This window comes from Orycteropus afer, unplaced genomic scaffold (genome assembly GCF_000298275.1).
Source record: "Orycteropus afer afer isolate SDZICR_OR568_19922 unplaced genomic scaffold, OryAfe1.0 scaffold00131, whole genome shotgun sequence".
In the NCBI taxonomy this organism is placed as follows: domain Eukaryota; kingdom Metazoa; phylum Chordata; class Mammalia; order Tubulidentata; family Orycteropodidae; genus Orycteropus; species Orycteropus afer.
Window position 1 is genome coordinate 1,799,982 of NW_006921718.1, and position 25,019 is coordinate 1,825,000.

The 25,019-nt window shown below is 36.1% G+C and overlaps 1 protein-coding gene across 1 annotated transcript in view; it reads left to right on the forward strand.

The window, feature by feature from the left end:
• THUMPD2 (THUMP domain containing 2) overlaps nucleotides 1-25,019 on the forward strand; it is a 65,752-nt gene that overhangs the window by 19,167 nt on the left and 21,566 nt on the right. The window contains exons 2-8 of the mRNA XM_007945043.1: nucleotides 6,145-6,274; nucleotides 8,295-8,707; nucleotides 10,080-10,157; nucleotides 13,170-13,222; nucleotides 15,772-15,859; nucleotides 22,983-23,054; nucleotides 24,033-24,147. Of these exons, the coding sequence (XP_007943234.1) occupies nucleotides 6,145-6,274; nucleotides 8,295-8,707; nucleotides 10,080-10,157; nucleotides 13,170-13,222; nucleotides 15,772-15,859; nucleotides 22,983-23,054; nucleotides 24,033-24,147 (949 nt within the window). The remainder of the gene's footprint in view (nucleotides 1-6,144; nucleotides 6,275-8,294; nucleotides 8,708-10,079; nucleotides 10,158-13,169; nucleotides 13,223-15,771; nucleotides 15,860-22,982; nucleotides 23,055-24,032; nucleotides 24,148-25,019) is intronic.

Below are 25,019 nucleotides of genomic sequence, written 5' to 3' on the forward strand. Positions count from 1 at the left end.
ACTGATTGTTCATATTAATTCAGTTATTAGTTGTGTTTCATATTTGTGGCATAGTGCCTAAGGCATTTGACTGCTAACCAGAAGGCTGGCGGTCTAAACCCACCAGCCACTCCTCGGAAGGAAGTTTGGGCAATCTACTTCCTTACAGATACTGCCTCGGAAACCCAAGAAGGGGTCACTATGAGTCGAATCTACTCGACAGCAGTGAGTTTGGTTTGGTTTAACATAAATCTAAATTTTTTTAAAAAAAAATTAAACCTTATTTTACACTTGCAAGCATTTTGAAGTATTTACTTTTAACTTTAGTGGAAAAATGTCAACTTTGTAATGAGAAAGAAGTAAATTCCAGAAACCAGAAGTTACTGTTGTGGATATTTCACTATCCCATTTATCTATTGATTACTAAACATTTTTCTAGGTCTCGAGGTGTTAACAAATGGTTTGCACTAGACTACTAACCTAAAGGTTGGTTGGCAGTTCAAACCCATGCAATGCTAACATGGGAGAGAAGATCTGGCAGTCTGCTTCCATTAATATTAACAACCAAGAAACCCTAGGGAAAAGTTCTACTCTGCCACATAGGGTCACTATGAGTCAAATCAGCTCATATTCTTCTCATTCCCCTCTTCTCCCAATAATGCCATAAGCTCCTCCATCTATATTGTGGTCACCTGCATTGCTGGTATCTAACTTGTTTGAGATTTAATTGTTGCTAACCCAGGAACAAGTAAGCAGGAGAGAGACCCCAGGCAGAAAGCAGCTGCCAGGGCTGACAGCCAGAACAGGTAAGTGGGAGCAAGACCTCAGGCAGGAAGTGGCAGCCAGAGCCGACGGCCAAAACAGGTGAGTGGCAGAGAAACCCCAGGCAGGAAGCAGCAGCCGGCTGACAGCTAGAGCAGGTAAGAGGGAGAGCCCCCAGGCAGGAAGCTAAAGGAGATGAACTTGTCTGTCAGTTTGTTGTGCTGTGGTGACTTGTGAGTTGCTGAGAGGCTGGAGGCTGTGCCATGGGTGTTTCAATGCCAGCAGGGTTGCCCAGGGTGGACAGGTTTCAGTAGAGCTTCCAGACTGAGACAGACTCAGAAGAAGGAAGAGACCATCCACTTCTCAAAGAATTGGCCAGTGAGAGCCTTATGAATAACAGTGAAACACTGTCTGATATATTGTTGGACAACTTTATGAATAGCCCTGAAACATTGTCCAATACAGTGCCAGAAGATGAGCCCCTCAGATGGGAAGGTACTCAAAATATGACTGGGAAAGAGCTACTTCATCAGAGTAGAGCCGACCTTAATGATATGGATAAAGTAGAGCTTTTGGGGCCACCATTTGCTGATGTGGCACAACTGAAAATGAGAAGAAACAGCTGCAAACATCCATTAATAATCAGAACATGGAACGTACGAAGTATGAATCTAGGAAAATTGGAAGTTGTCAAAAATGAAATGGACCACATAAAGATTGATGTACTAGGCATTAGTGAACTGAAATGGACTAGTTTTGGCCCTCTTGAATCAGACAACCATATGATCAACTATGCCAGGAATGACAATTTGAAGAGGAATGGAGTGGCATTCATCATCACAAAGAATATTTCAAGATCTATACTGAAGTACAGTGCCATCAGTGATAGGATAATATTCTTACACCTATATAAGGAAGACCAGTTAATACTACTGTTACTCAGATTTACACACTGACCACCAAAGTCAAAAATGAGGAAGTGGAAGATTTTTACCAACCTCTGCAGTCTGAAATTGACCGAACATGCAATCAAGATGTGCTGATTATCACTGGTAATTAGAATGCAAAAATTGGAAATGAAGAATCACCAAAGTAATAGAAATGATGCTGGAGATCGCATGATAGAATTTTGCAAGCCCAATGACTTACTCATTGCAAATACCTTTTTTCAACAGCACAAATGGCAGCTATATACATGGATTTCATCAGATGGAGTACACAGGAATCAGATAGACTACATCTGTGGCAAGAGGCAATGGAAAAGCTCAATATCTTCAGCCAAAACAAGGTCAGGAGCTGATTGTGGAACAGGCCACCAACTGCTCATATGCGAGTTCAACTTGAAGATGAAGACAATTAAAACAAGTCCACAAGAGCCAAAATATGACCTTAAATATATCTGTCCTGAACTTAGAGACCGTCTAAAGAATAGATTTGATGCATTGAACACTAGTGGCTGAAAACCAGAAGAATAGTGGGATGACATCAAGAACATAATCCATGAAGAAAGCAAAATGTCATTAGAAAGACAGGAAAGGAAGAAAAGACCAAAATGGATGTCAGAAGAGACTCTGAAACTTGCCCTTGAACAAAGAGTGGCTAAAGCAAATGGAAGAAATGACAAAAGAGCTGAACAGAAGATTTCAAAGGGCAGCTCGAGAAGACAGAGTCAATTATTATAATGGAATGTACAGACATGGAGTTGGAAAGCCAAAAGGGAAGAACATGATCAGCATTTTTCAAGCTAAAAGAACTGAAGAAAAAATTTAAGCCTCAAGTTGCAATACTGAAAGGTTCTATGGAAAAAATACTGAATGATACAGGAAGCATCAAAAGAAGATGGAAGGAATGCACAGAATCATTGTACCAAAAATAGTTGGTTGTTGTTCATCCATTTCAGGAGGTGCCATATGATCAAGAACCAATGGTATTAAAAGAAGTCAAAGCTGCATTGAAGGAAGTGGTGAAAAAGCAAGGCTCCAGGAATTGACAGGATACCCCATGAGATGTTTCAACAAATGGATGCCACGCTGGAGGCACTCACTCGGCTGTACTAGGAGATTTGGAAGACAGCTCCCTGGCCAACTGAGATCCATATTTGTACCCATTCCAAAGAAAGCAATCCTACAGAATGTGGAAATTATTGAACAATATCTTTAATATCATGTGCGAATAAAGTCTTGCTGAAGATAATTCCAAAACGGTTGCAGCAGTATATTGACAGAGAACTTCCAGAAATTCAAGCTGTATTCAAAGGAAAATGTGGAATGAGGAATATCACTGCTTAGCTGAAAGCAAAGAGTACCGGAAAGATGTCTACTTGTGTTTTATTGATTATGCAAAAGCATTTGATTGTGTGGATCATAACAAATTGTGGATAATATTGAGAAGAATGGGAATTCTGGAACACTTAATTGTACTCATGAGGAACCTGTCCATAGACCAGGAGGTTGTCATTCAAACAGAACAACGGGACACTGAATGGTTTAAAATCAAGAAGGGAGTGTGTCAGCATTGTATCCTTTCACCATACTTATTTAATCTCTACGCTGAGCAGATAATCCAAGAAGCTGGACTATATGAAGAGGAATGTGGTATCATGATTGGAGGAAGAATCATTAACAACCTGTGATACACTGATGACACAACTTTACTTGCTGATAGTAAGGATGACTTGAAGTACTTACTGATGAAGATTGTCTGCAGTATGGATGACACCTCAATATAAAGAAAACAAAAATCCTTACAACTGGACCAATAAGCAGCATCATGATAAATGGAAAAAAAGATTGAAGTTGTCAGGATTTCATATTACTTGGTTCTACAATCAATGCAAATGGAAGCAGCAGTCAAGATATCAGACAATGTATAGCAATGGGCAAATCAGCTGCAAAAGACCTCTTTCAAGTGCTGAAGAGCAAAGATGTAGCCTTGAGGACTAAAGTGTGCTAACATAAGCCACGATATTTTCAGTCACCTCATATTCTTGTGAGAGCTAGACAATGAGTAGATAATACTGAAGAAGAGGCGATGCTTTGAGCTGTGGTGGAGAAGAATACTGAAAATACCTTGGACTGCTAAAAGAGCTAACAAATCTGTCCTGGAAGAAGTGCAGCCAGAATGCTTCTTGGAAGCAGGAATGGCCAGACTTCACTTTACCTACTTTGGTCATGTTGTAAGAAGAGCCCATTCCCTGGAGAAGGATATCACGCTTGGTAAAGTGGAAGGTCAATGAAAGAAGGAAAGGCCCTAAACAAGATGGATTGGCACAGTGGCTACAATCTTGGGCTCAGGTATAGCCGGGATTGTGGAGCTAGCACAGGACTGGGCAATGTTTCATTCTGCCCTACATAGGGTTGCTATGAATTGGAGATGACTCAACAGCACCTAACAGCAACAACAAACCCAGGGCTTCCTTTTCAAAGATTCTTCACCATCAACCTGAATTGGTAACACCAGAAACTACCATCCCCAAAGCATAATTAGACCATGTCAGATCAAAAACAAAAATTCCATGGGGTTCAAGTTCCCACTGAATGAAACCTGCCTAAACACATGGAATATCCCAAGTTCTGTGGTGCCTTAGTGCTAGGAGATGACTTAGAATCATGTTAGCCCATGGCCATTGCTAAAAGAAGGAATATTCTGGGGCAACTCACATCCTTCCTGAACTTCAACTCTGGTTGACCCAGAAAAGTTTAGGATTCTATTTTCATTGAGCAGCATTTGCCACACCCATTCGACCCCGCTGAGGGATCTCTATTTTCCTTTCTTCCCTGTCTTGTACCGCATATCCCTCCAATCTCCAGGGCCTGTTTCTGTTTGATGAATATTTATTGCTTCTATCTATTTGCCAGTTCCACAGCCAAGTGTCTCATCATTTCAGTCTCAATAATCTGCTTCTCCCTCTAGCATCGTATTCTACCCTCAGTCCTTTATTCCTTTTCTGAAGTAGTTTTTCTGCCAGCTAATTCAATGCTGTCACCATTTTCATCAAAAGTCTATAATGGCTGACCATTACCATCTGTGATACTCACAATTTCATGACCGTTTATCAGGCTGGCCTAAGATCCTTCACCATCTGCCACCTGACACTACCAATCAGTATAATACAGTAAAGATTTCCAAGGTAACTTACAATTTATTTCAGCTTAGTTTTCACTACCCGTCTTCTTTTGTCTGACTCCCTCAGCCCAAATCTTAGAGGATTTTCCCCCAAGACTTATACTAATGTGGGTTTCTGTATTCAGTGCTACTAATTGTACCTACAGCTTATCACTGTATCATAATATTAAAACGTTTTCTTTTCCTTCTGGGTTCAATTTAAGTTACCAGAAAAATCAAATTCACTGCTGTCAAGTTGGGTTCGACTCATAGCAATCCTTCCTTGGATTTCCAAGGTGGTATCACTACAGAAGTAGATTGCCCCATCTTCCTTCCAAGGAGTAGCTGTTGGGTTTGAACCACCAGCCTTCTGGTTAGCAGTCAAATGCCTTAGGCACTATACTTTAACGTGTATGTCTTTTATTATTCATCTTCAGGAAATATGCATACTTCTTGGTAGATGACAAGATAGTTGCTTAATACCTATCCACTGATGATATTAAAGGAACTCTGGTGGCATAGTGCCTAAGGCACTTGACTGCTAACCAGAAGGCTGACGGTTCAAACCCACCAGCCACTCCTCGGAAGGAAGGTTAGGCAATCTATCCTTGGACTGCACACCTGATTTGTCTTGTGTATTGTACCTTTCCTTTGCCTATTTTTATTTGGTATATGAAGTTTGCTAATATAACTATTATTTTAAATTCTATTTTTCTAGTAATACATGTGTACACACAGGCATGTGTTTGTGTGCATGAGTGTTTTACAAATGGTAGCATTAACATAGAAAGATTATGACCTTAATCACTGACTGTGTAACTTTGCACAAGTTATATAACTTATTTGACCCTTAGATTTCTAGTCTGTAAAATGTGGATGCTAAACTACCTTCAAAGAACCAGTTGCCTTCAAGTCAACTCTTAACTCATGACGACCCCATTATGACAGAGTAGAACTGTGCTCTGTATGGTTTTCTGTGGCTGACTTTGGGAAAGTAATAGCCCAGGCCTTTTTTATGAGGCACCACTGGGTGAACTTGAACTTTGAAACTTTTGGTTAGCAGCCAAATGCATTAACTGTTTGCACTACTCAGAGACTCCACAAACTACCTTATAGGATTGTTAGAAGGATTAGGGGAAACAAATGCTTAGCAAATGCCTGATGATAGTAGCTATTTAAGAATTAGCTGCTTTTATTACAGTTAATCTAAATGGTATTGCATTGAAGGGGAAAAAGTAGGATATGATTGTAACTCAGGTACTGGACCATATTAATATCTGTTTATCTTTCTGTCCCTAGGTTGAATATGTTTCAGGAAAGGTTTTTTTCACCACCTGTTCTGATTTGAATATGCTGAAAAAGTTAAAATCTGCAGAAAGATTATTTTTGTTGATTAAAAAACAGTTTCCACTTACTTCTGTAAGTAAAGGTATGGTATGTTGTTGTTGTTGTTATATGCTATCAAGTCGGACCTGACTCATAGTGACCCCTCCTTGGGTTTCCGAGGCAGTATCACTATGGAAGTAGATTGCCCAACCTTCTTTCCAGGGAGTGGCTGATAGGTTTGAACCGCCAGCCTTCTGGTTAGCAGTCAAGTGTCTTAGGCATTATGCCACCAGAGCTCCTAGATGTGGAATTAGAAGCATGTAATAACTCAAAATGCATTATTTTAATAACTTGGTCAAAACAGTCACTTTTGGTTGATAAGTGATATAATTGGTAAAATGCTGCATAGTAAAATTTCTTATTTCTGTGACCTTATGTTTTGAATACATTTATATTCATTTATAAAACACCAGAGCTAAAAGGACCTTAAGGGAAATCTATCTATTTCTTAATTTCATAATTTATTCTGCTAAAGTAATTTTAAAAGCTTGATAAAAGCAGCAAAGTGTCAAACACTACAGGAGAAAGCGGCCTTAAACTTCAATTTGAGAGCTCATTTTGCACATTATATTGTCAATAGTAACTAATTCAAGAAAGATGGATGGCAGGGTAGGAAAATATTATTTTAAAGTAAATCTCAAAATATTATACGATGGGATCAATATAATTTCATCCCAGTATTCCATACTGTCTCATCTTTAAGGAATCACACAGTAACTACTCTTAAATCATCTTGATAGCCCTTGCTCAACAAAAAAGCATTAAATTATAGCATGCTGACAATCCCTAAGTTATGAATGGGCTGTATATCTGAAGTGTTGCTTTATGGAAACTCATTTTAGGATATGTGCTAATAGTATGGTCTAAAGTGAAATAGTCCCAAGATTTAGTTGCTCTGTTTTTGAGCTGGGTGGTTTGCAATTTATTTTGTTTTTTTTTTTTAGACTTAATTCTTCTGAGTTCTGTAGTTTGTAGTAGTCTATTTGTTTAAACTTAATTTTTACAGGCAAGATCAGCATTATTTTAAAGATAGATATGTATTCTAGAATATATTGAAGATACATATTAGGATAAGGATCTTGCTAAAATATTATATGATAATTCTATAGGAATTTTAAACTTTCATTATATTCCATATGTGTGTGTGTGTGTATATGTGTGTGTATATATATATATTCCATAGCTTTTCTTGCTCTGAATTCCTATATTTTGGGAAAGCTTTAACATTTGTATATACCCTTAATAGGTAGGGATTTCCTCAAACTTTTTACCGGTCTGGATATGATTTGGTATAATAAACATGCTACCTATATAAATAGCTCCAATTCTTAAATATTTGTATTAAAATATTTATAGTCTAGAGAAATCTATTTATTTTTCATCTACTCAGTCCACAAATATTTACTGAATGCCTAACATACATAAGCCATTCTTCTGAGCACTGGTGATAAAGTAGTGAAAACAATTGATAAACATCCTTGCCTTCATAGACTATATTATGTGAGATAGGAGCAAACAAGCGAAAACATAAAATGTAGTATCAATAGTAAATCTATGGATTAAAAAAAGGGGGGAAGAGATAAGACTTGCCATTGGTAGTAGGGTGTATGTTTTGAATTGAGTGGTCAGAGAGGGCCTCATTGAATGAAGACAGAGGAGATGAGAGAATGAGCCATGTTGGAAGACATTTCTGGGGAAGAGGGAACAGTGAGTTCAGAGGCCCTACAGAAAGCCCAGGATGACTGGAGGGAAAAGGGCCAGTGGAAATGGTATGTAAAACAAGTTCAATTAATTTCAGGGAATTTAGTTATTTTAGGACATGCATCCCAGAAGAAAAATTACAGTTTTGGTAGTATATATACAATACAGGAATGAGCTTTATTCTAGAAAATACCTTATGATAAACTCTAGAAATTCTAGATTAAAGTAAAGTCACCAATCATGTAGCAATTTAGTAAAAGTTATTTTTAAAAAGTAAAGGTAATGGAATTTGACAGGGAATGAATGTAATAAGCTGTCTTTAAAACTTCAATATAGGATAAACTGAGATGTTATTTATTTAGGAAAAATATTTAATGAAATGCAAAGACTTATAAATGATGATCCAGGAAGTTGGTTGAAGGCCGTTTCAGTTTGGAAAAATCTTCTTGAACTTGACACAAAAAATGAACAACTTTCTCAAGGAAGTTCTAACTCATTTAAAAGAAAATTAGAAGAAAATGAAATTACCATTACTAAGAAACTAAAAACAGAACAAATCCAAGAGATACAAGAGAATAGGGACTGCCAGCTGCAAAACCAAATTGGAGAAGAAACACTGGTGCAAGAAGATTTTATTACTAAACAAGAAAATTTTCAAGAAGAAGAGTTTCAAAATGATGTAGAGAAAGCAATTGTTGGTCATAACCAGAAAGACTTGACTTTCAGAGTGTCTTGTCGCTGCACTGGGGCTGTTGGAAAGACCTTTAGTGCTCAGGTATGTTTGCCTCCCGAAGTGGTTTCCCATTTCTTAGAAGAGGAATTTACCATTTAGATTTAAAATGAGATTAAAATCTCTTAGGGAACAGATAATTAGGCCTAAACAGATAACTAGGCTTAATCTCATCTAATTCAGTATCTTTAAAAATTCATTTTCCTTTTTAATTTTTTGTTAGATGTTTAAGAGGTATGATATGCCATGCCATGCCATGGAATGGCTCTCTAATTTCTGCTAAAGTTTCCTTAACATCATAAATATCCTTGGCATTTGGAAACCCTAATGTGGCCCTAAGCTTTTTAGAGTTTCTTTTTAGTTTGGTTCTGTATTTCTTGAATGGCTACACTGCACCAGGCCCTGCATGTGTGGCTGCCTTGGGGACCCAGGGCTACAAATACACAAATAACTGAGACTGAGAATCTAAGGAGAGCAAGCACCACAAAAATTTACATCAAACACCTTTTTTTTTTTTTAAATTTTTTTTTTTATTGTGATTTGGGTGAAGATTTACATAGCAAATTCACTTTCCATACAGCAGTTCACATATACTTTGTCTCATGTCATTGACCATAATTTACCATAATGCAACAGCTCCCCTCCCACTTCCTCCCCATAGTTACCTCTTCCCAGTGTCCATCCCTCCATACTCTTCTGCCCCCTGAGCTGTCTCCCTGTGCATAAGCAGCCCTTCTTTCTTCCATGATTCGAACACCTTTTTTTTTGGTTAGTCCTTTACAAAGCTCAGTAATACAAAGAGCATAAACGGTCCTTTGTTGTTGTTGTTATGTGCCGTCCAGTCGGCCCCGACTCATAGCGACCCCTCCTTGGGTTTCCAAGGCAGTATCACTACGGAAGTAGGATTGCCCAACCTTCCTTCCGAGGAGTGGCTGGTGGGTTTGAACCGCCGGCCGTCTGGTTAGCAGACAAGTGACTTAGCCACTATGCTACCAGAGCTCCTAAACGGTCCTTTAGCCAACCTTAAAATCAGAAAATTTCTATAGGTTGAGTATAATGTTACTAATCTGGTATTTTTAACCATGTAAGATTGTGATGGCTGGAACAGTTCTTTCAGTTTGTATCCATGTCTTAAAACCCAAGTTATGATCTGGTTATTTCATGTGACTAAACTTCCTAAAATAGAGATTACACATGAATGAATATTAATGCCATGGGGGATATTTGGGACATGGAGGAGGTAAAGGCAGCCTTATTGCCTTCGATGGAAAATTCTTTAGTATAAAATTGAGCCATAAATTACCATCCAGTAGTCTGACTTGACTTCCTACAGGCTTTATTAATTTGTGCTTATTTTTAAGCTTTACATTTTCATTTTTAGTATTTTCATCTTTTTTTTTACTTGCTATTTTTCCAGGAAGTAGGAAGAGTAATTGGTATTGCTCTTATGAAACAGTTTGGATGGAAAGCTGATTTGAGGAATCCAAATTTAGAGGTAATGAATTGTTGTTTTACTTTATACTTAAAGAATATATTGTCACATTCTTTAAAGACAATGTCAGCAGTGTCAACTCTCCTTATTATATTTTTTAATATAACTCTGGATTGTTTAAAAACCTACCAACATGGGCATAAAAGTCTGTTTTCTCTTTAGCAGCAGAATAGTACAGATTGTTTCATCTAATAATATTTGCTATTAAAATATGTTATCCAAATAGGACTTTTAGGAGCTTTTTAGTCACTTTTGAAGAAAAGAAAAACATATAAAGCTGTGAAGATGGTGTCTTCTACAATCTCTGTAATCCATAGTAAGTCTCTACTATCTATGTAAGAAAAAAAAATGTGTCATTGAGTCAATTCTGACTCATAGCAACTCCATTGAGTTTCCAAAACAGTAAATCTTTACGGAAGCAGATTGCCTCATCTTCCTTCCACTGAGTGGCTGGTGGGTTTGAACCACCAGCCTTCTGGTGAGCAGTCAAATGCCTTAGGCAGTACGCCACCAGAGTTCCTTATAATAAGAAAGTTCTGAATAAAATTCAGTAAGTTGTTAATAGTGGCTTTCTTAGGGTTATGAGATTATGGGTGTTTTTCATTTTCTCTATTTTCTAGATTATTTTAATGAATTTATACTATTTTTATAATGGCATCTAAGTAAAAATATGCTAACTGTAGAAATACTCTTATTTTTTTGAAAACTGTCTCATAAATTTGGCAGATATTTAGCCCATTTTTATGATTCACTAATTCATAAAGTCATTACTTATTATCTACCTTCAAATGGAATAATAGCTGGCCAAATAAATTAGGACATTTTGGGTTGTTTACTTTTTAATTTTCTTCATATGATGTTTTTCAATTTTAGAAAAATAATGCATGTTTCTGGTATCAAGTGAAATAATACATTACAAAGACTTATGAACACAAGCCTGATCCGTGATGTTTGCCTTCCTCTCTTCCACTTCCAGTGTTAACTGCCTTCATTGCTTTCGTAAAAAGTGTTTTGACCCCAAGAATGTTTTGGTGTGAGGGTGTTTTCCTCTCATCAACTCCTTTCTTGTTCTCGTATCTTCTCCTCTCCTGATTTCCTCCTCTACATCTCCTCTTGACTCCAACTCTTTCTCAAAATTACTCACAATTTTTCATAGATTAGCTCGTAAGTGAATAAATATAGCTAATTTAATTTCTATCAGCTATTTACTGCAATTAATAATAGAATGGCTATTATTGGTAGAAATAATCAGCGCAAAACAAAATTGACATCATGAAAATAAACAGTAAAATTTGTAATTAAAATTAACAGAAGAATCAACTGTTAAATTTTATTCTGTTGATGGAAAAACATGGACACAAAGAAATGTTATAGCTAAAGAAACTGTTCTTAATAACATTTAACATGTAAAAACAAGATAGTGTGTCAAATCATTAGTGTTAATTCTAAATCGAAAAGAATTAAAATCCCTGTGAACAATTTTGCTAAAATTAATAATACAGACATACTTTATTTTACTGCGGGAGCTCTGGTGGCATAGTGCCTAAGGCATTTGACTGCTAACCAGAAGGCTGGCGGTTAAAACCCACCAGCCACTCCTCAGAAGGAAGATGGGCAATCTATTTCTGTAGTGATGCCGCCTTGGAAACCCACGGAGGGGTCACTATGAGTCGGATCTGACTTGACAGCAGTAAGTTGTTTTTTTTTTTATTATTATTTTGTTGCTTTGCTCTGTTGCACTCCACAGGTATTACATTTTTTACAAGTTGAAGGTTTGTGGCAACTCTGCACCAAGCAAGTCTTTCGGCACCATTTTTCTAATAGCATGGTCTCACTTCATATCTCTGTGTTACATTTTGGTAATTTTGACAATATTTCAAAGGTTTTCATAATGCTACTGCATACTTTATAGACCACAGTATAGAGTAAACATAACTTTTATATGCACTGAGAAACCAAAAAATTCGTGTGACTCTCTTCATTGTGATATTTGCTTTATTGCAGTGGTCTGGAACTAAACCCTTAATATGTTTGTGGTATGTCTGTGTAAAAGATTAGCTGTGATGTATTATTTGATCAAATAATTAAATTAACTAAATGGTGTTCACCCAGATAATTTTTTCTTGATTAAAATTTGTTAGTATTAGCATAATTCTGATTGAAACTCTTACAATAAAGATATCCCTGGTCTGAAAGTATCAGGGATTGAAATGCTCTTTATGACTGAAACAACATTGTTAGAGTATTGAAGTCCGAAAGATTCTAATTTTTTTAAACTTATATGGGCTTCTGGTTATAACTTGAGACATTTAAATCTTCATGTCTGAACAGAAGGAAAAAAAAAAAAAAAACACCAAGAAACTCACCTGTAGATTGTAGAGAAAGAATAGGGAGCACCCTTCTCCCTGATATGTGGCTTGAAGAAAGCTTTCTGTTACTTCATGAGTGTAAAAAGCTCTGTGTGATACAGAATCTTAGTTGTTGTTTTGTTGTTGTTTGCCGTCGAGTCGGCCCCTACTCATAGTGACCCCTCCTTGGGTTTCCGAGGCAGTATCACTATGGAAGTAGGATTGCCCAACCTTCCTTCCAAGGAGTGGCTGGTGGGTTTGAACCGCCAGCCTTCTGGTGAGCAGTCAAGTGCCTTAGGCACTATGCTACCAGAACTCCTAGAATCTTAGTAGGGGTTAGAATTTGGGTGGACTCTAGCTTAAACGCTATAAAGTCTGGTTCATTTCAATAATTCAAAGACTTTGTGCTAAGAAAATTAATCTTGAGTTCTTCAAAACACTAGTCTCCATATAACTTATACACCCACATTGACCAAAGAATTTTTCTCTGAAATGTATTTAAAATTTAGCTTGTCTCTACTCAAGGGGGAAATAAAAAAAGTTATTTATAGTTTGTCAGATATGATAAATAAGACCTTGAAATTTGTTATTAAAATATAGTTTGTATAGGTTCAAATTAAAGTTTCTGATAATTTGGTAATGTAATTTCTTAATTCTGTTCTCACAGATATTTATACATCTAAATGACATTTATTCTGTGGTAGGGATTCCTATTCTCAGGTAAATACTTTTATCTATGCTTTGAGATTGTTCCTTAGGAGATTTTGTAAAATTAAGAACTTTATAGTTTTTATTTATAGTATAAAATGTTGATGTAAAAGGGGGAAAAAGGCATAGGATTTGAGTTCTTTTCTTGAACTGGTAAAATGTTTTCATGGCTCTTGGTGGATATGATTTGACCTAACCATTTTAAGCTGTGAAAGATTTTATCACTAATATACTGATTATGTTATTAATACTGAGAATTATGCCTAAAATTTCTATTGTTATTTCTATTATTTTTTACAGGCCTATATGTAAGCTAAAAAAGCTAAAAATTTTAGTCTATTGACATCTTAAAGTTTTAATTCAAAATATAATATAGTTTTTAAAATTTACCTTGTATATTATCCAAATTTCGTTGCCATAATTCTTTTAGTGTGGGGAGATTATTGCCGGTTTTTTAAATCTTCAAGTGTCTCCCTAACACTCAATTATATAATAATAAGTACAAGTGATACATTTCTATATTTAAAAATATTTATTGAACATCCGGCAATCTACTTCTTCAGAATACCGTCTCAGAAACCCAAAGGGTCACTATGAATCGAACCGACTCGACGGCAGTGAGTTTGTGTGGTTTTTTTGTTTTGTTTTGTTTTTGTTTTTTCTGGGTACTTTAAGAAGAAAGAGTTGATTGGATCAAAATAGTGATTTTCAGTTTTTTGGGAGTATATAAAGGAGTTCTGGTGGTGGTATGGCATTAGGCTGCTAACCAAAAAGGTCAGCAGTTCAAACTCACCAGCCACTCTGTGGGAGAAAGATGAGTCAGTCTTCCAGAAAGATTTATAGCCTTGAGAATCCTGTGGAAGTTGCTATGAATTGGAATTAACTTGATGGCAGTGGGCTTGGGAATATGTGAATAGCGTGGGCATCTACAAAAAATTGTATATGCATAGCCCTGTGTAACTAAGATAAAGTGATAGACACTGTTTTTCTAAATGATTTTAGTAATAGATTTTTTTAAAAAAAAGATCTTTAAAGTTTCATGTGTTTTAGGCCTCAAAAATACTCCATTTGTCTTAAGCTCATACACATGGGTATAGTATTAATTACAATGTGAATTATTATTTTCTGAAGAAATGGTATTAAAAAGTGAAAACTTCCAAGGGTTCATCTTACAGAGCTTCTTTGTTATAACAGAAAATATGCACTTACATTTTCTTATATAAAAGGGACTTGCATTAAATATTCTCCAAACAATATAACTGAAAATAAAGAAGGTGAGAAACAAAGTAGTAAAAGAAATAAATGCTTAATATTTGCCTGCCTGGAATTCTGTCTTTAAGAAGGGTTTAGAGAGCATTCTGGCTTTGTGTGATGTTTTTAGAAGAACCTTCTTAGTGGTTTTGGAATAAGCCTTCATCAGGATAACTTACCACAAATTATTGAAATCATGTATTTATATCTTACCAGTAAATTCTACAAGTGAAATTAAAAAAAAAAAAAAAATGCATTGAAATTTCCTAGAAGATGCTGCTTGGTCATTGCCTTAAAAAAAAAAAAAGGACAAAACACCTCACTGTAGTCAAGTCGATTTTGACTCATGACTACCTCCATTGAGTTTCCAAAGCTGTCAGTCTTTACAGAAGCAGACTGGCTCATCTTTCTCCCACAGAGCGGCTGGTAGGTTCAAACCACTGACCTTTTGGTTAGCAGCCCAGTGCCTTAACCACTACAGCACCAGAGCTCCTTATTCATTGCATTAGCAAGGTAGAAATAATAATAGATGATATTTTGAATATTTCTAACATCTGGAACACTGATAGTAGCAATGATAAGGTGGAGGATAAAGTATGAAATGATAAATAATGGAGAACAGTTAATTATTTGGAGATGTCTGCTTCAGCCCTTAATTTAATTTTTTTTTTTTTTTTAGACAATGCAGTGTTGTGCTTTATTTCATCTTTTTAAAAAGCAAATTTACAAAAGTCACTTATTGTAGAAAGTAGATTTCAAGAGTTAGTATCCATTTAGTCCCACTTACTATATTATACCTGTATCACAATACAGCATATACTTTTTAATAACTCTACATCTATTGGAAAAGGTTTATTCTGTATCAGAATATAAGACAGTAAATAAACTATCTTAAATATAAGATTTGCCTCATATATGATTAAATTTTTATAAATCAAACACATAAGAGTTTAAATTTCAGTTGTCAAAAAAATGTACATTTTTGAAGGACTGGCTGGCGTTAGACAAGGTATTTTTGTAATAATGTTAAAATATACTCTAGTGTATGTTGATGAATATGTTAAAATGATTCACAAGGATGGAAGTTAATCTTTTTTATTTATGTCATGTTGTTCTTTTACATATTGTAATTTTTGGTGTATGGACACAGTGGTTGCTTAATAATGGGTTTAGACATACCAAAGATTGTGAAGATAGGCAGTACCAGGAAGTGTTACATTCGGTTACACATAAGATCACCATGAATTGGAGATGACTCTACAGCAACTAACAACAGTATTTGCTATATATTCAGGTTATTTTCTTTGTAGGGTTCCTTTAGCCAGCAGAACTTACATCAGGACAGCTGGACTGCGATCTACCATAGCATGGGCAATGGCATCTCTTGCTGAAATTAAAGTAAGGAAAATGTTTTCATTCTTGTTAACATCCTTTCCATAATTAATCTACCTAGTCTTTTACTGATGACAGCTGGTTTCTTTTCTTTTTCTCCCCCAATTACACTTAAAAACTGCTGTGGCAATACGTTTTTATATATTGTTGCACTTCTGAGAGTATCTTGGCTGTGGAAATGCTGAGTCAAAAGATTACCACATTTCATTATTTCTGTTTTTTTGAGTCACATTCAGAAAATGTATAAGTCTTGAAATTTGTTTTTCTGTGATCAAAATCTTGATCAAGTTTTTAAATGTTCTGTGGACATAAGAAATAATTTTATTTTCCAGTCATGGTATGTTCTCTCTATATATTCTTACTATTTTCTCTACAGATCTGTTCAGTTCTGAAAGAGATATTTTGAAATATCATACTGTTAACCTTTTTTATTAAATTTTCAGGTTTTTTTTTTTTTTTTTTTTTAGTTATTACATTATTCAGCTATTAGGTGACTTGGTAATGTGCATGTTTATGACTTCATCATGATTTCTGTGTTTTTATTACAAAAGTCTTTTTTATCCTGATTGTTGTTGTGGTGGTGGTGTTATGTGCCGTCGAGTTGGCCCCGACTCATAGCGACCCCTCCTTGGGTTTCCTGATTAGCAAAATTAAATTTAAATTTCACCATGTCTTTCATTAATAACTTTAACTCCTTTTTTTTTGTTTGCATTTGCCTAATATTTCTTTATTTTTAACATTTATCACTTTAAGTATATTTCTTACAAACACATGATATAGCTGTGTTTATATCACAGATAGTTTGTCTTTCAATGAAAGAAATCAGTAAGTGTTATAATAAATACCCTTGATTTTATTCTTCCAATTTTACTTTTTTAACTTCTTACAGTTTAATCTCTTTTCTTTATTTTTGCTAGTTTGATTAAATTAATTGCTAATCATTCCATTGTTTTCCCTGAAGTTGGAGGTTTTACTTTATTTTTCCATTCCAATAATGGTTCCCTTTCTCAGCCCCTTTAAACACCTGTAACTGTACTTTTACTTCAAAACAAGGTAACTGCTCTTTCTTCTGCCAAGATACATAGTTTTTATCACCAAGATATTCTAATTTTCCCAGTTGCCCCCTCTACTCAGTCATAAGGCACTCTGGTGGCACAGAGACCTCCAGAGTATAGGCATACCTTGGAGATACTGTAGCTTCAGTTCCAGACCACCACAATAAAGTGAGTGAGATGGATTTTTTTGGTTTCCCAGTGCATATAAAAGTTATGCTTACACTACAGTGTAATCTATTTAGTATGTAGTAGCATTATGGAAAAGTTAGAAATAATGTGAGAATTACCAAAATATGACACAAAGACATTAAATGAGCACATGATGTTGGGAAAATGGCAAGGATAGATATGCTTGACACAGGGCTGCCACAGACTTTGAATGTGTTAAAAATTTATTATCTGGGAAATTCAATGAAACAAGGTCTGCCTATACTTTTTTCCCCTTCCCCTCTCAACCTTTAATGCTCCCTATGATGAGCCCTTTGAAATATTTTTGTCCCCTTCCTCCCTCAACCCCCAACTACTGGATTGAAGTAGATGGTTTATTATGTATCAGAAATTAAGTATGTCCTTCTGTTTCAGAAGTTCTTACTTAGCATTTACATTATATTACCTTTAAATACTAAGTTTTAATTGCATAAAACACATTTTTGTGTATGCACACAGATATATTGCAAAGTGCATTGTTTTTCACCACTTTTGTTCTCCTCTTCATCTTTGCCTGTTTAATATCTCTACTCTGTTTTATTTGTTGCTTCATTAAAGTCTTAGGTATTTTCTTCAGATATAGTACTTGAATCATATGCTATTTGAATTCCTATATATCCTCAAGTTTCTCCCTTTCATCCTGGTAGAGATAGCATATCTTGGCCAAGTATAAGATTCTTGAGTTTCAGTCCTTTTCTCTCAAAGGTCTATAGATTTTATTATCCTTTAGCTTCCAGGTTTATAGATAAACAGTACAATGCCAGCCTGTTTTTCTTTTCCTTTGTAGCTACCTCAGTCCTTCTGTTTGGATGCTAGTAATATTTTTGTTTTTAAAGTTTAGGAACATTACCATTATATACTTGCATATGTGTCATGTCTTTTTGTTTTCAGCCTAAACTTTGGTAAGAGTGCTGCCTGTGTTCTAATTTTGGTTGCACCATGTACTGGCTGGGAAACACATCTTTGGGCAACATATCTAACATTTTTGTGCCTCAGTTTCTCATTTGTGAAATGAAAATAATAGTAGTATCTCATAGAGTTGTGTGAGAATTAAATAGATTAGTGTTTTTAAAGTGATTAGAACTATGCCTTGTCATTTAAAAAAACCCACTGCCATCAAGTTGATTCCAGCTCATAGCAACTCTGTAGACAGAGTATAACTGCCTCACAGGGTCTCCAAGACTTTAAATCTTTACAGAAGCAGACTGCCTTATCTTTCTCCAACAGAGTGGTTATTTTTTCTTCTTCAGTTCAGGGATTCTTTCTTCCTTTACTTACTTATATTGCCCCAAATGTTTAATGAGTTTGTTTTCCTTTTTCTGCTTCTGAAATTCCTGTTACAAACACGTTTTTTTCTTGGATCTGTCCTCCAAGTCTCTTACCTTTTCTTTCAGGGTTTCTATCTCTTTATATTTTGGCTTGACATTTTGAGTTATTCCTGAACTTTATTTTCCAAGGTATAACAAGAGTTATAGGGATATGCCCTACTTTAATTCATTTATTGAATTTTTAAGTTTTTTTTTTAACCTTCAGAAAGCTTTCTATGATGTGACCATTTAAATATCTTTAGAAGCTCTTATTTTATTCAGATATTTATCTGTCTCTTCCAGCAGTCCTGTTTCACTAGGTATGTGTTCTGATTCTTTTCCCTATTTGTACTCTCTAGTGATGGAGCAATTGCCTTCCATTAGATAGGTCATTATTTTTCTCTTGGCTTATCAGGACTGGTGTGGGTATGTAAGTATTTTAAATGGTAAGAATCTATAAATGGCAAAAGGTAATGAATGAGGCTTTGGCAGTTTAAGGAGAATCTGTCAGCATCTGCAAACAACATTTAGAGGAAACATCTGTATTCACTGGTACCTCAGACTTCTGAAGATCAAACTTTTCCCTGGATCCCCTGGTTCTTCCCTTGGGGCTCTAGTGTTGTTTGCTAATCACACCCAGTCCACTGCAAGGAAGCTCCCTACCAGTTCCCTTCTGGGACCCCAGCAGAGTCCTCAGCCTCTTTTAGCACCATTTGCTCTAGATCTGAGCATTTGTTGTTTCAGATGAAGTGAGTCGCTAGGAGTTGGGAGACGAGCAGGAGGCAGCTACTTTCAGGTTACCATGTTCCCAGAATCCATGATTTTCTTTTTTTTTTTTTTACTTGTAAATCTTTAACCCATCTGGAATTTCCTTTAGTGTAAGGAGATAGAAACAGCCTGTTATTTTTTTCCAAACTTCCAGTGATCTTATCACAATTTGTGTTTAAAAATAAATTAATCTAATCACCTACAGATTGGAAATACACTATCTTTATATAAAGATGCATTTTTAAGAAAAGTCAGTAGTAATTGGTCAAAAATATCCAACTCAATAAAATTTTTTCTTATTATCACTTTGCCCTCCTAGACCATGAGTAAGAATATTTCTCTAAATATGACCACTGGCAAAGGAGGGCTGTTCAAGCTTGTGAAAAGTAGCACAGCAGAGTTGTTTTTGAGGGTATTCAGCAATGCCTCACAGTGTGAGTGATCCCAGTATATCAAGGCTTGAGCCAGTCTCCTTTTTTGAATTCTGTACACAAAGCAGTGTCCAGAAAGCTTTACCTTATGTAGTCTAGTGTCACTAAAAATGACATTTAAAAATAGGGATATTAGGTATTATGTTTTCTATGAACTGTTTACCTTCTAGGAGCTCTGGTGACATAGTGCCTAAGGCACTTGTCTGCTAACCAGAAGGCTGGCTGTTCAATCCCACCATCCACTTTTCCGAGGAAAGACTGGGCAATCTACTTTCATAGAGATACCGCCTCAGAAACCCAAGGAGGGGTTGGTATGAGTCAGGACCGACTCAACGACAGTGAGTTTCATTTGGTTTTGGCTCACCTTCCAGCATATCTTAACAAGAAAGGAGGACTATCATGTTCTGTAGTTCTTAACTGATGTTATAAACATATAGAAATAAACCATTCTCCACTCTGCCATGTACACAGATGTCATGGCTAGAAAAGTCCTAAGGTAAAATATAGTTCATATAGAACTACTTAAGGGCAGAACACCCTCATTGAACACATTTAACATAGACCATTGGAGAGGAAGAGCTGAATGTTTGGTACATTTTAAACTCTTAATCAAAATTAGTTCTCATACTATTATTAATTTTAAACAAAGTTGCCATTTAAATTATTGTTCCTTGTGTTATTTACTGTCCTGGAGGGATCCATATGATATTCTCCTTAGAATTTAGTGGCAGGGGAAACTTTCTATCTCTTGAAGAACGTTTTATTTCCTTCCATTGGGTACTGTATGGCTCTGACTGACTTGACTCCTGGCTGTCCACTGAGGACTCTGCTTCCTCTGTAGCCATATCAGGTGATGGATGTTTTTCTCTCCCACACCCCAAATACCACTGGACCTGGAAGTGGAGTAGATGTCCTGCTTCCTCCTCATTGCCCCTTCTGGATCATTATTTACTCCTTTCTGCTGAAAACCTCTCAGTACCTTTGTTGGAGCATGTGCCATCAGATTATCTAAGTCATACACAGATCACTTTACCATTCCTGTAAGAGTAGAGGCCATTATTCCTGTCATAATTCTTTGTGATGCTAGTATCCACTCAGTAACCTGGCTTCTTAGTTCCTTGGCTTCCCAACCTCAAATGATCTCTGTTAGTCAAATCTTAGACCTTATGTAATTTACCCACATAAGAACATTTCTTCTAAAAATCTCAATTTCAAGAATCCTGCTCTTAACCACCTTCTCTGTTTCCTGCTCCCTTCCTCTAGTATCTTAACATGATTCTTTGACCCCCAAAGGGATTACTAGTCATTGACCTCTGTCCATTAGTCACCACTTGTCCTCATCCCTCATTCATAGCTTGGGTTTTATTTTCTCTCATTGAAGTTACTACTTTATCTACACTTCCAATTTTTTTACTTCTTACTTCATTTAAATATTAGAAACAAAAGAGAACTTCAGCATGTTCTGATCACCAGATATGATCTGTCAGAGTCTGTGCCCACGTATTCTGATTTATCCTCATTATAGTAAGTAAACTGTCCTTGTTCCACTCTATCACCAGATGTAATACTTGTGTATTGGATTCCATTCCCACTTGCCTCCTTAAGGACTTTTGTCTCTACTAGAACATTCATATCAACATACAAATCTGCCATAATATCTTACAACTTGAAAAATAAAAGCTTTCTCTTGAACTTTTGTTCTCCTTCCACTATCACCCCCTTACTCTGCTTCCCGTTATATCAGATCTCCTAAAATTACTGTCTGTATTTGCTGAACCTATTTCCTTTTCTTCCATTCTGACTTGTATCCGCTCATCAGGCTTTCATTGTCAGCACTCTATTGAAATTGCCCTTGTCAGGATCCCAGTTGTCTCTTCCATGTTGCCAGATCCAGTAGGCAGTCCTCAGTCCTCTTCTTATTTGGACTGTTAGCACTTTGACACAGTGATCACTCTCCTCCTTGGAACATTTTTTTTTTATGTTGTTTTGGAAACATCACTCTCTCTAGATTCTCCTAGTACATCAGTATATGCTCAGTATACTTAGCCGAGTCTTCATCTTCCAGACATCTGTACTTGGGAGAATCTCAGGACTCAATTCATAGCTTTTAGCTTCTCTTACTTCTTAGATGATCTCATTCCATCTTGATATTAAATACCATTTATTAACTGATGAACACTGACTGTACCTAAATTTGGGAGCTCTCGTGGCGTAGTTCCTAAGGCATTTGACTGCTAACCAGTACCTAAGTTTATATCTGTAGCCTCAGTCTCTCCCCTAAACTCCAGATGCATATCTCCAATGACCCATTTGACATCCATACTTAGAAATCTAACAGGATCCCATACTTAACATGTCCAGAACTGTACTCTTATCTCCCCCAAAGTTTCTCTTGCTCAGCTATCTCCCAGAGCATTGCCTTTCTTTTGCATTCTACATCCAAGCCTTCAACATACCTTGTTGGCTTCACCTTAAAAAAATATCCAGATTCCAACCACTTCCCACTACCACAACCAATATTGCTCTTAATTTAAGCCACCATCTTCTCTCGCTTGGACACCCTAACTAGCATCCCTGTTAACATTCAGAGCAACCAGGGTTATCCCTTTGAAATGTAATATGTTACTCCTCTGCTCAAAGCCCTCCAATAGTTTGCCATCTCCTTCAGGATAGAATCTAGAATCCTTATAGGACCTATAAGATGTAACATGATCTAATGTCCAGAGTGGGAGTAATTAGTTTTGTCCTTCAAATTTCCTGTTCTCCTCTCAGACACAATTAGGATTACACTTCCCTGGGCCTTTGTATTTGTGTGTGTCCATGTAACTGACATGCAATAGCCAGTTAAATGGTAGAGTGATGTGTGTAACTTCTGGATGGCAACATTAAGAGCCAGTGTGCAATTTGCCATGCCATTTTTCCCTGTTCCTCAGTGGTGGCAGTGTTCCATCGAAGGTGACTACTTCATTGTCTTGGGTTCCAGACTGAGGAGCAGAGGGCCCAAAGTGACCCACTGTGGAGCATGTAGCATGATCTACATGTTGCTTTGAGCCTCTGAGATTCAGAGGTTATTACTATATGCAACAAAGCCCAGCTCATCTTGACAGAAGCACCTGGCTTCCTCACTGATACTGTCATTGCATTCCCTCTACCTCATTGTGCTTTGGACCACACTGGCCTCCTCAACGTTGCTCAGACATACCAAGCATACTCCTACCTTAGGCCTTTAACTACCTGAAATTCCTAATAAGGTGGTAAAAACTTTACTCTTAAAATATTGATTCCTCAAATTTTAGGTTTCTTTTATAAAACCTGTTTTGGTAGACTTAATAATACCTACACCAATTATTTCTTTCTATAGGCTGGTACGTTTGTTTTAGATCCAATGTGTGGACTTGGAACAATACTTTTGGAAGCTGCTAAAGAATGGCCAGTAAGTTCTAAAATGTGATGAACCAAGCAATGTATATATATTAATATACATTTATATATTATTTAGGAGCTCTGGTAGCATAGTGCCTAAGGCACTTGACTGCTCACCAGAAGGCTGGCGGTTCAAACCCACCAGCCAGTCCTCGGAAGGAAGGTTGGGCAATCCTACTTCCATAGTGATACTGCCTCAGAAACCCAAGGAGGGGTCACTAGGAGTCGGGGCCGACTCGACGGCAAACAACAACAACATATATTATTTACAAGTAGATTATAATTTTTAATTATCACACCCACTCCTTATTGACATATTTAGGTTTCATAGACCAGGTTGTTATGCAAAAATTAGGAGTATTCAAAAAATGGAGATGACCACATCAGCTCACAAAATGGAGGGTGACTGCATCATTACATAATTGCCAAACTACGGAGAATCATGGCCAAGCCAAGTTAACACATAACATTAACCATTATAGCCAGCAATACTCTCATCTCGTATTTCAGCGTTCATTACTGCCAGACGTACATTGTTAATGTGCAAAATAGTTGGATAGTTGATTTTTTTTTTTTTTACTATTTTAATAAATGCTGAATATTAGATAACAAGATAGTTGATAAGTGAGGAGTAGATGTAGTCAAAATAGGTAAGGAAGGACTAATTATATTACTGTTATTTTCTTAAATAACTGTGGTAAATTTAGGAAAGTATGACAAAACTCCAATAATTCATCATAAGCCACATTATATAAATCTCTTAATTACTTAGATATTTTAATTGTAAAATAACAGCAGATTTTAAAATTTCAACAAAACTTTCAATTTTTTGCTATTAAAAATCATTTTAATAGAATATTCCAATTTTTTTAGCATGAATTAACAAATGTAATACTTTCATTTTCATCATTTTAAAAAAATGCAACTAGATATTTTTTTAACTGTACAGAATTATTTATAGTTAAAATATGAATTTCTTTCTTTGTAGGGTGTGTATTATGTGGGTGCTGATGTCAGTGACTCACAATTACTAGGGGCACATGACAATCTGCAGGCTGCAGGCCTTAATGATAAAATCGAACTACTTAAAGTCTCTGTTGTAGGTAAGATACAAAAATTGTAAAAATTTTGGGAAATGAACGTATGTAAATATTTAAAGAATAATAACAAAACAAGACTTCATATTTACAGGTTTAATTGTTCATACCCAATAGTATACCTGTGGGGCTAATACTCAGTTTATTTCTAGTGTGATGACTAAACATTTTTCTTTTTCAAAAGATTCATTATTGGGAAGCAACATTAAGTAGTTTCCCTAAGCATTTAAGTAAAAGCATGCCTTTTTAAGGTGTGTTTAATGCATTTGACTTGGAAGGATGGTTGGGCAGTCTACTTCTATAGTGATACTGCCTCGGAAACCCAAGGAAGGGTCTCTATGACTTGGATCTGACTCAACGGCAGTGAGTTTGTTTTGTTTTTTTGGTTTTTAATGCATTTGAACTGTTTCTCGTAACCATGGATCAATTAATATAGGCATAAAATAAAGAAACTAGTAACAATAGAAACTCTGAATTTCTTTCAGCTAAACTAATGAAATGTTCTGAATTACCTTAGTTCCTCCCTTTCGTCCCACACTGGACAGCAGTAACTTTGCTAAACCCAAGACTTTCAGTGCTACAATGGGAAATTCCCAGGCAATATAGGACAATTGGTGGAGGGAAAACATTACCCCTTATTACTGATACGCAATCAGCAGTGACAAATATGTCAGCAGTGACAAATATGACTTGGAATCAAGTCTGCTGAGTCCAATCAAAACAGCATTTACCTAATCAGTGGTATTTAGATTATTTTAGAGAAGCCTCATATTCCCTGTTTCTTTCCATAATATCCACTTCCTCCCTTAACAAAAATGAGTACATTTAATTCCTAATTGAGAAAATTGTATTCTCTTGGCACTGAATAGGTCCTGATA